Source organism: Hirundo rustica, chromosome 6, assembly GCF_015227805.2.
Source record: "Hirundo rustica isolate bHirRus1 chromosome 6, bHirRus1.pri.v3, whole genome shotgun sequence".
Lineage (NCBI taxonomy): Eukaryota > Metazoa > Chordata > Aves > Passeriformes > Hirundinidae > Hirundo > Hirundo rustica.
The window spans coordinates 30,689,401-30,700,883 of NC_053455.1; the positions used below are offsets into that span (position 1 = coordinate 30,689,401).

At 48.3% G+C, this 11,483-nt stretch overlaps 1 protein-coding gene and 1 long non-coding RNA gene across 6 annotated transcripts in view; both read left to right on the forward strand.

The window, feature by feature from the left end:
- SLC8A3 (solute carrier family 8 member A3) overlaps window positions 1–4,630 on the forward strand; it is a 115,683-nt gene extending 111,053 nt beyond the window's left edge. For 2 of the 5 annotated variants that reach the window (XM_040068386.2, XM_040068387.2), the window contains exons 6-8: window positions 19–118; window positions 1,174–1,446; window positions 1,768–2,569. In XM_040068386.2, coding sequence (XP_039924320.1) covers window positions 19–118; window positions 1,174–1,446; window positions 1,768–2,144 — 750 coding nt within the window. In that variant the 3' untranslated portion in view covers window positions 2,145–2,569. Of the gene's footprint in view, window positions 1–18; window positions 119–1,170; window positions 1,447–1,767 lie in introns of all 5 variants that reach the window. The other 3 variants (XM_040068385.2, XM_058421148.1, XM_040068384.2) reach the window with 2 other exon arrangements.
- A 1,481-nt stretch (window positions 4,631–6,111) lies between these two features.
- Window positions 6,112–11,249, forward strand: LOC120754176 (uncharacterized). The gene is made up of 3 exons (XR_005701332.2): window positions 6,112–6,307; window positions 7,760–7,914; window positions 8,883–11,249. It is a non-coding gene; the product is annotated as an uncharacterized LOC120754176 (long non-coding RNA).
- Window positions 11,250–11,483: the final 234 nt, after the last annotated feature.

Below are 11,483 nucleotides of genomic sequence, written 5' to 3' on the forward strand. Positions count from 1 at the left end.
TCTTTATTCCCACAACAGAGCACCGTGGACAAGCTGATTAGGAAGACAAACCTGGCTTTGGTTGTAGGGACACATTCCTGGAGGGACCAGTTCATGGAGGCCATTACTGTGAGCGCAGGTGAGGGGGACATCAGAAAATCCATGTGAACATCCACAGGATTCATGCAGCCTGGAATGACAGCATCTCCCTGGTCAGTGATGATCAGCTGTGGTGACCTATCAGCAAAGCCAGTCCAAAGAGCTCCTCTGCTCCAAATGTCGTGAGCTTTTGCAGGTACTTTAGTGAAGAGCCCAGGAGATGCATCTCCAGAAGGCCGGTTTTCAAAGGCCGCGTCAGCTGGCAGTGCTCCAGCTGCTTTTGTGATCGGATGAGCAGTGTACAGGCAGCAAAATCCCATCCTGGATGGGATCCTGGCCAGTGCAGGTAGCTCCTACTAGGAGATGTCCTGTCATAGCCAGTAGAGTTCCTGGGAGTCGGGAGGTTTACTGCATGAAGACTGGAGATGTTGCCTCATGAGGCAGCAGCTGGTGAAGGAAAAGGCCCAGAGACCTGCCAGCTGTTGCCTGATGAGAGAGCTCACTGCTTTCAGAGCTAGGCAGCTGTGGGGAAGGTATTTTAGGCACATTTAGGCCATTAATGGCAGTTGGGTATCTTTCTGAACCTTTCCTTGATGGTTTGTTTGGCACCTGCCCCAAAGGGGTGTTTTCCACCCAGCTGTAGAGGAGACAGTGGATGGCCCAGCCTGTGCTCTGGAGCAGGAGGATCAAAAGACCTCTCCAGTTTCCCAATTCTACTACTTTCCGCTGGTTTTGGCCCAAAACATCACTTGCCTGTGTTATTTCTCCGTGCCGCTCAACAGTGATTTCCACAGGTTGACTACTTCCTATGTGACTGCCTATGGATGGGGATAGGGCTGCCTCTCTGTGGGTGCAACACCCCACTACATTAGTCTCCATCCCTGAGGGCTCTGGGGTGCCTGGGAGACATTCTTTTTGCCAGGCCTCACCTGTCACTGAAGGACCTGGTGTGCCTTGAATTCACTGTCATAGCCAGCACCATACTACCTTGTCCAAGCAGAGCAGAATTCCTGGAGTGTTGGGGTGGAGGAGACAAGCACAAGCTGTCCCAATGGAATAAATGCTGGACTTCTCCTTCCATGTTGTTTGCAGCAGGCGATGAGGACGAGGACGAGTCTGGTGAGGAGCGCCTGCCGTCCTGCTTTGACTACGTGATGCACTTCCTGACGGTGTTCTGGAAGGTGCTGTTTGCCTGCGTGCCCCCCACTGAGTACTGCAATGGCTGGGCCTGCTTCGTCGTCTCCATCCTCATCATCGGCATGCTCACGGCCGTCATCGGCGACCTCGCCTCCCACTTCGGCTGCACCATTGGCCTCAAGGACTCGGTCACCGCCGTCGTCTTCGTCGCCTTCGGCACTTCTGTACCAGGTGGGGTGGCTGTGGGGAGGGAGCAGGGTGGGAGGTAAGTCCTGTGGAGATGCTCCTGATTTCAGGGGAGAAGCTCTGTCACGGCATGGGGTTCAGGCTGGGAAGGGTATCCTCAAAGCCCTGTCCCCAGGCAAGGACTGCACCCTGCTTTGCGGCAACATGGGACCTCTGTCCCCAGGAGGGGATTGTGCACCTCTTGGTCCGTGTCCTGAGCTGGTTGGTGCGGCACCTGAGCCTCCCTTGCCCCTCAGATGTGAAGGGTTGTCTGTTTCTCCTCTTGGACCCCCAGTGATTTCTCCTTCCCCCCTCCCTCAACCCCAGATACCTTTGCCAGCAAAGCCGCAGCCATCCAGGACATGTACGCTGACGCCTCCATCACCAACGTCACGGGCAGCAACGCCGTCAACGTCTTCCTGGGCATCGGGCTGGCATGGTCAGTGGCAGCAATCTACTGGGCATCGCAGGGGCAGGAGTTCCAGGTGTCAGCAGGCACCCTGGCATTCTCCGTCACCCTCTTCACCATCTTCGCCTTCATCTGCGTCAGCGTGCTCCTCTACCGCCGGCGACCCCACCTTGGCGGGGAGCTGGGCGGCCCCCGGGGCTGCAAAGTGGCCACGACATTGCTCTTCGTCAGCCTCTGGCTGCTCTACATCCTCTTCGCCACGCTGGAGGCCTATTGCTACATCAAGGGGTTTTAGGCGGTGGAGGGACGGTGCTGCCGGGGGAGGGACTGCCTCCTCCGTTACCTCACCGGACACCAGACCTGGGATCGCGGTCTCGCCGGAGGGAACGGCTGTCTGTCGGGGGCTGCCACTGCCCAGACGGTCGGACAGCCGCGGGCCAAGAAGGGCAAAACCATCACAGAGAGGAAAAAAAGAGACAAAACCCATCCAAAAACGGTACAAAAGAAAGCAACAATGACAAGTGTTGAAATAAAACACAATAAACCCAGGCACTGACCGTATTCAATGAAATGATGAAGTTTCAACCATCTCCAAAGGCCACCTCTCCCACAGGGGGTCATCTCCTTTCCTGACGAGCACCCCTCCACTGTAAGGAGATGTTTCCTTATTTTTACTAGTTGAGAATTGCAGAAGTCTGGTTCAGGAATTTTTGGGGGGTTTTTTCTTTTCTTTTTTTTTTTTTTTTTTTTTTACTTTTTGCGGGTTGTTTTTTTTTTGGGGGGGGAGCACACTGATACTCTCTTTTTTTTTTTTTTTTTTTTTTTACTACTTAATCTGAAAAATGTTAAAAAGTTAAAGCTTCAAGCTGCCGTCAGTGCTGGAATTGAACATGTGTATTTCTGAAGCCACAAAAGACTGTGACACAGTCAAACTTTTTCACTATTACCCGTTTCCTCCCCTGCTGCCTTCCATTTCTTTCTTTTTTAAGAACATCACAAGACTGATATATTTTTAATACAAACACAGACACACAGTCACACACATTTAGTGACAAAAGCTGGAGCATGTAGCATCTCAATCACCTGCCTGGGCTAAGAAAAAAAGAAGGAAAAAACCCCCCAACCCTCTAATACAATACGTGTCATGTATATTTTGACTATGGCATTTCTCTTTGTATAATTAACTTTGAGCTCGTGGTACTGCAGGGAGAGAAAATTATGTTAATTTACATCTGTTAAAGAAGTGAAACGTCCTGCCCCCAGGGGAGAGCAAGGAGGACAGGGAAAGCAGCACAGGCTCCTTGGGATGGTGGTGGTGGCAAGTTTGCTGCGTGGTTCTCCTTCTCAGAGGTGGAAATGAATTCAGGAAAACCTGGATAGTGTGCCCATGTGTTCCCAGCACCATCCCACCCAGAGCTGTGGTGTGGCTGCCCTTCCATTCCGTCACTACCCCATTTTTCACAGCACCCACACTTCACTGGTGGTCTCCAGGCCATTAACAGGTATGGGCTGAAAAACTCCACCCACATCAGGACTCCTACATCATCTCAAGTACCTTTCAGGAACACCAGACAGACAAAAAAAGCGCATCATTTTAATTTGAAATGCATTTCTTTTTAAGGATAAAGAAGAAAAAAACCCACCACCATGAGAGTATGTCATGAGTTACATCAACAGCTGCGAATTGAAATGTTGGGTTGGTAATAAAATAAATAAAAACTATACCTATATCTATATTATAAACAGTGCTATCTAGAAACATATTTCTTAGTGAGAACCCTGGAAGAGAATGTTAAAATCCTACTCTTTGTAAAGTGTTTTTGAGATGAAGATAATTTCTTCTATCATGAAACAAGTGCTGTAAAAGGGAATCATTTTCATCAAGTTCCCTAAAATAAGCTAAACTTTGGGAGGCAGCAAGTTAGGGAGGGGCTGCTGAAAGGTCCAGTTCTGCTTGCTGCAGTGCTTTTGGCTGCCCCAAGAGGCAGGGAGGAGGTGCCCATGGGTTAGGGAAAAAGCAGTGGGAACAAGATTGTCATGGACAAAGAGAGATGTAACATTAGAGCAGGTGACTAGATGGAGGCAAGGATGGTTTTTAAAACAGATGAAGTATTTATTTTCATATAAAATGTTTATCAGATATCTATATATAAATGTGTATACACGAGGCAGAGAAGAGGGATCCTTCCCAGATGAGCAGCCAGAGCTTTGACTGTGGGAGCTCACAATGAGTGAAAGCCACCGGGTTTGAAGCTAACAAGCATCCAACACCCTGTCTCCAAAAGATGGGCAAGAGACCCTGATGCCAGGCTCCCACTGAGCTCGCTGGTCCTTCTGGCTCCAGTAGTGCCAGCAGCGACCAAGAGCAGCTGCTGCTGCTGCCACTGCCACGTGGCCCATCAGCCCCAGAGCTCATATGTGACACAAAAGGAAAAATTACAAGACTCCCCAAATGTTCTTTGTGGGGGTTTAAAATGCAGCTCTCAAGGGAAGATTGTTATTGTTGCTGGTTTTAATTGGAGCATACATAGTCTGTTGAGCTTTTATTTTACCTGTGCCAGCATAGCCATCCCTGGCTAAAGCCCAGCCTGGGGCACTGGCTGTGCTCTTCTGTGCTTGTGCTGTATCCACTGTGTGCTTTTCATCCACTTCCTTCTCCAGCTGACAGCAGGGAAGGGGTGCGGGGGTAGGACTGGATGCCATGAGGGAACTGTGTGGGACCCCTGGTGTTCTCCATGCAGAAGGGTGATCTGCACCAGGCTGACATCTGTGGCATGTTCCTTTTAATTTTTTTTACTCCATTAAAAAATATGCAAGCTAAAAAAACACAACAGGTTTGGTGCCTTTGGGGATTGTTTTTTTTCTGAGGTTGTTGTTTCATTTTGGGTCTAGCTATCTGCTTGCTTCTGTTTTCCTTGGGGCAGCTGCCTGGGCTTGGTTGCAATGGCTCTGGCTGGTTTGCTCCCCCACCACCCCAGCCCTCTGGCTTGGTACTCCTGGGAGGACCCTGCAGCCCTTGCCCCTGTCTAGCTGGCAGGGAGGAGGCTTTGCTGCTGTTTTTGTTGCTGCCGATCTTTCCCCTTTGTTTCTCCCATCAGCTTCCCCTGGCAGCCTGCAATAACAGCTGCTGGCCCCTCCCAGTGCTTTGGGCTGCACATCTTCCCTTTCTGCCCCCTCCCCTGCGTCACTGCTGTGGTTGAGAGTAAATAACACATCTGACATCAGGAGGGAAGAGCCAAGGGGACCAACAGAGCTGCTTTGTCCCTGGGGCCAACCGTGGTGTGGGGATGTAGCCTGAGGGCCATGCATGGGCGGTGTGGGGCTGGTGGTACCTCTGGCTGCCTTCCCATCACTGTTGCCACAGAGGGCACCCACAGCACCCCAGAGGTTTTGCTTCCTGGTGATGCTGCACTGCTTAGGTGCTGGTCAAAAATCAGCCTTTGGGTAAAGAAGAGTTTTGCAGAGACACTCACCTGTCCCCCAAAAGCCCTCCAGGAACTGTGTCCCAGTTTTGGCCAGTACCATGCTGCCTCTTCACCCAGTGTCATCACTGACTGATTTTTTCCACTTGTATTTTGACACCTGACCCTCAAAATGACCTTTACAGTGGCCCTTGAGCTAGAACTGTTCCTACCTGCCCTCTGAAGCATAGGGGCAGCTGGTGCAGCCCATAACCCCAGTCTCCTATCTTTGCCTGACAGCACGGGGCCCATTTATGGGGTTCCAGGGGAGACTGGGGCTTGGGCTCCTCACAGTGCAATGCAAGATGACCAAGTGGGGTGGAGGAATTCCTGACTGGGCACTCTTGCAGTAGGAAAGGCAGTCCTGGCAGAGCAGCCATGGCAAGGCTGCCCTGGACGTCACTTCCTTAGGCAGCCAGAGCTTGGCAAAGCCACAAAGAAACCACTGCCCTACTGGGTCCTGCACACTCCCACCCCCTTCCACAGGCATGTGGTGTCACTTCCCACCCTGCTGGACAGCTCCTGCCCAAAGAGAGTACACCTGCTTCTGACCTAAGGGGAAACACACAAGTTCCAGCTCTGGCTCTGGTTCATTGTCTTTGACTCCAGTGATGGGACCAAAGAAGGGTTTTGGGGGATGTTGGTATGGGGAGACAGATGGAGATGGTGCTGAAGGCAATCCTGCCCATGATAGATTACAGCTGTGTGAATTATCCAAGAGTGGGAACAGCCTTGCCCTCACAGCTATGGGTGTGATAAAGAGTGAGTTAGCTGGGAGGGAGTCAGCTGGAGACTGCTGGAGCTGCTGTGAGGAGGAAGGGACAGGAGGTTGTGCAAGGGACAGAAAGGATGAGATGTCGTATGAGGGACAGACAGGGTTAGGTTGGCCCTGCTAGGGACAGGAAGGAGTGAGCTGGAGCTGCAGAAGGAACAGAGAAGACTTCAGAGAAAGCGCTGGAGCTGTGTGGAGCTGCCCTTGGGAGGATACAGAGAAGAGGTATGAGAGACTTTTAGATAACAAGGTGCTGATTCTTAAAGCCTTCTTGAGTCATTGAAAACTGATATAGTCACAGACATAGACCCTCTAACAAATTAAAGTTAGAAAGTGGTATGTTTATTCACTGGTGGGTGGCACGGGAGTCATCTCCGAAAGGCGTGGCTGCACTGAACAAGGCTCTTTGCTCTCTATTTATTTTCCAAGATCTTACACACAATACATATGCATAACCCCAGCACCTCCCATCCCTGCTCTGTATTAAAGTGAGGCTATCGGTCCTCCACGCGTGCGCAATTCTTCTCTTGAATTGGGTCGGTGGTCTCGAATTGGGTCAGTGGTCTCAAAGGATGAAGTCAGGAGAGTCTTCATCAGGTCTCTGTGACCCTCTGGCACTGTCCAAGGTCCCCTGCTTTGTGATTGATTGATACCAAGTCCAGGTGCTGGCCATTGTTCTTAGTGGTTTCAATCTGTTCTTATGACGGTTCACTTACTCCACTTTTTCTATAAACAAGCTCATAATATAACAGTTAGCTCTAGCTTGGGCATTTAATAATCATGAACCTACCATTTACTAATCTAACTTACATCTTGATCAATATGAATTGCTTCTAACCCTTAGCTAAAATCTTAACTCTTTAAAATCATGTTTCATTCTAAAGTTTTACTGAAGCACTCAGTGTTGTGGCCTATTATTAGAGGGCACAAAGAGAAAATGATACACACTCGCTGACTCCAAGAATAAGGCGAAGAAGCAGCAACTTTTTTATGTCAACTTCACTTATATAGATTTTGACAGTGAGCAGGGATTGGAGAACAAGGTTACCACCTCTCCATTCCACTGGCCAGGCTAGGAGTCAATCCGTTGGCTCTCATCAGAAAGGAATGTGAAAAACAACTCTTGTTTATCTTACAAGCATGAGAAAACTCAGCTGCAGGATATAAACATTAAAAAAGCTAACAGAATATGGCAACAGTGGCCATCTCTACTACAACTTATTGGGGCCCTTTGGAGCTGGTTTGCTGTCACTGCTGCACAGAAGTATCCTGATCCCCACATGTTCTGAGGCTTAGCTCCAGAACCAAAGGGGGCCAAGCCAGAGAAAGCTGGAATGAGCAAGAGGAGTGTGCAAGCATCAGGAACCTGTTGTAGTACAATACAGTGAGAAATTGAAGTATTGTTAGAGACACTGAGCAAAGGTTTTAAGTTAGGAAGGAGGCAATTGCAGCACATGGACTGGGCTTTGTCACCTTTCTGACAATTACTGTGGTGTTGTGGTGTGATCAGGACTCTTCTGGACAAGCTCAGACAAACCAGAACAATATTCGGTGATGCGTTTTTCCTCTGATTCCATGTCTGGGGCTGCTGGACTGGTTTGCAAGTCACTTGTCCCTGGCATGGAAGGACCTCCACTGCTCTCCATCCCTAAGTACCAACAGGACTCCTCTTCACAGAGCCAGCTGCTAGGAGAAGCCCCCATCCGCTGCATATGCCTCTTCAGGCTTCAGCGGCTGTAGTGGGACGATGCCTACCTGCTTGTCTCCACCAGCATAGCCCTGTGCTTTGGGAAGACATTTTGGAGGACACCTGGTATCGTACCTGGATGCCGGTGAGATAAACTAGAGGCAACACCACCTTTTTTCACCCTCAGCTCATCTCATCCACCTCTTGACAGCACAATAGGACATAGGTAGAGATCTAGATGCTAACAGAAAGGCATCCAAGTGATCTGGTCATGCTTGAATATGGCCTCAATATAAGAGCCAGCCTGCACAAATGGGAGCAGCAGTTGCTCAGCCCTGGCCACAAGCTGGAAAGCACTTGTCACCAAGAATAACCTTTGGAGTATTAGATTAAAAAAATGTTTTTAATGACGTTGTCATCCGCGTGCATGTGCCAGCAGCAGCCAGCTCGCTAATGACAGAGCTGTGTGTGCCAGTGCCACTTAGCGCCCAGCAGAGCACACAGTGCTCCCAACCTGCCTCTGTTGCAGGAGGGGATTAAGAACCTCCTGGTATTTAAATGAGTGATTTAAAATATATAAATGATTAACACCACAAGCAGATTTATCCCTGCTCCCTGCCTTCCCTTCACCCAGGAGGTCTGGGCTTTGCCCAGAGGAAGGTGGTAGGGCCAGACCAGCCCCAAGGCCCCCAGGGCATCCCTGCAGGTGGCTGGTGGGGTTTGCTCATGCTTTTGCCCCAATGACAACAGGAGATACCCTTGGTGCCTTTTCCACACTGCACTTACCACATGTGGCCTGGGGCAGAGTTTGGGCTTAGACATGGAGTTGAAAGGCATGATGTGAGGTGGATGAGCTCAGCAGATGCTCCCGCTGCATTCACACATGTCCTGGGTTGTACCATTGGTGTTGCCATGTACACTGCAAGCTTAGTGGGAGCTGTGGCTAAAAGAATAATCGTGACCCACCTAGTACTCATTGCTGGACACGCACTCAGAAATCAGCCCAGTTTCAAGAATGCAGGAATACAGGCCTAGGAAGTACTTTGAAATGTGTGTGAAATTTGGGTGAATTAAAGAAATAAACCCTTCAAACAAAGATTTATTTTTTTTTAGGGTGTAAGTTGTGAAGTTACAAATACCTTCCCAGGAAGATGCCTCTAATGTTGAAGAAAATAAGCTTCCATTACAGAAACACTGGTTCCATTCCATGGGAATTATGAATACAACCTGGGTGCATGAAAAAGCTGTAGGGGGAATAACATCTCAACACAAAAGCTTCAGAGGTATTCTCAGAAGGTCCCCGTAGCACATCCTTGGCACTAAGGATGTACATATTGTACAAAGCACCTTTGTGTCTCTATTAACACAAGGGCTGTCCAAATAAGCTCTTAAAGCTGCCAAAAGAGATTTGATTGCCTCCTCTTCTTATGGAGCATCTTGGGCAGAAACTAGAAGCAAAGCCAAATGCGGAGTTTCTGTTGACATTGCTAATTTTTCTTCTTCTTGTTTTATTGACAAGGACATAGAAAACAGCTCATTGCTATCCTTATGGTAAGAAGATTTTGTATGTGGCACAGTCCTTCAGGTTCTCCACTTTCTCTTTTTCCAGCCTCTGAGAAGCCACTTCTACAGGATTGCTGCCCAGTGGGTCTCACTTTGTGTTTGCAGATTCTCACAGCTGCCTCATGGCAGGTCGTCCCATGCCTCTGCTGAAACTCATCCTGTTGACTGGGATTGCTTCTCCAAATTATCAACCATTCACATCCTACCCTATATAGGTGCTGACAGACACCTCCCCCAGGCCCCCCAGGACCCCACCCCCTGTTGAGTATCACCAGGAAAATTTATAGTAAAGCAATTTCCAAAAGTTACTGCTGAAAATACAGAATAGATCTGGACTCTGGGCCATCACTGGGACGATTTCTCCAGAAAGCTCTCTGACTTTGACACTGAATTGAACGTATTGTGAATCTAAATAGGCTGCGGTTCCTCGGTTTGCGTACGAGAATGTCTTCTGGGACAGTGCCAGAAGCCTCTCCAAAGTCAAGACATATCACATCCAGTGCTGTTCCCCCCTAGCCATGAGGCAAGTTATCCTGTCAAAGAACGGAATCAAATTAGTTTGAAACGATTTGTCCTTAGTGAAACCTCAACAACCCCATTCCTGCCATTTATTTACAAATTTATAAATCTTTAAGGGATTAGAGAATAACTGGTCAGTAGCTTGCTCTTTTAGGTTTTCACAGAGCGGTATCAGGTCTGTAATTCTCTAGGTTTTTCTTCATCACCAGTTTGGTGATGTTGCCATGCTCTCTTTAAGTCCCCTGGCAGCTCATGTGTAGTCTGCAAAGCTCCAACACCCATCCCACGTTTCATATTTTTTCTTCTCATGCTTCAGGCTGTTGAAGAGCTCTTGATCCACTTTATTGATCTCTACTTATATTCCCTTCATTTCTCTTGCAGCTGGATAGTTTCTTATTTGGACTATGACTCCTTTTATCAGTGCCCAGATCTCTTTTATCATTTAGGACATCTCTTCACAGATCCTGCCTATGAGTTTTCTGAATTCATTTATATTTGATGTTTTGGTTTTTTGGAGTCTAAGTACTTTGAGATTAACTAATTTTACAAAGGTCTGGTATCTAAGTGCATTTTGAGGAGAAAAAGCTTGCAGCAGACATCTCAGCACTTGTGTTAGAACCCAGTGCAGAAGGCAAGGGTTCTTGCTAATCGATCTCTTGGGGCCAACAGGAGTGAAATGACACTGAGCAAGGGGTGTTTGTAAATATACACATGTAGGGTCTATTGTAGAACCATTTGGTTGCACTGTAACACAGCCATTTTTGTTATTGTTATGTATAGTAATACGGCAATACAAAAGCACAAAAATACCGCTTAAGAAAATGGATAAGAAAAAAAAAGGAAAGGAGTAGACAGGTCACCTGCAGGCCTCACAATGAGACTTGGTTGTTGCTATTTTCATGTCTCTTGGTCAAAGTGATGGTTTCAGACTGGATCCATTGTGTAGTGGGGGGACTCCGGAAGAAGTGGTAGGGAGAAATCCCCCAAACACAACATCTGCTGGGTTTATATTCACTCCGGTTCAGGTAGGAACACCCAGGTACCTCCCCTGGGGCAGGGAGTTTCAACTGGATGATGTAATGTGGATCAGTTCAGGAATCTTTGACACTTTCTAAGACAATACATCTGCCTGTAACATGAGGGATTTGAGTCCATTATGGCCCATTACAGCCCATCAGCAGAGATGAAAACCTACAGGCTATCTATGAATGTCCCAGTACTTCCCCAGCTGGGGAGTTACCACAGCTGAGTTCATTTGAGTAAAGACAAAGAGACACTAGCCTCCACACAGGGTTTGCCTCTTTCCTTATCAGAAAAGAGTCGATACAGTATCTGGCTGAAGAGAGAGAGCTATTTCTGAAGTGACTTGGATGTTCCCACTCTGAGCTGCCAGGTTGTCTCAGGGAAAGTTGTATGAAGGTGGCTGAGGCTGGATTGCTCACCTGCAACTTGTCCCATGAATGATGGAGCCATCAGCATTCCAGTCTCTCTTCCAGTATCACTGGTGAACAAATTTTTTTCCCCAGACCTGGGATGACTGGACAAGAGTATCCCCTTTATTTTAAGTTCCTGTCACAGTCCAAATTCCAGTTAGCATGCACATTTCAGGAGGGGTGGGCTTCTGTGGTTGCA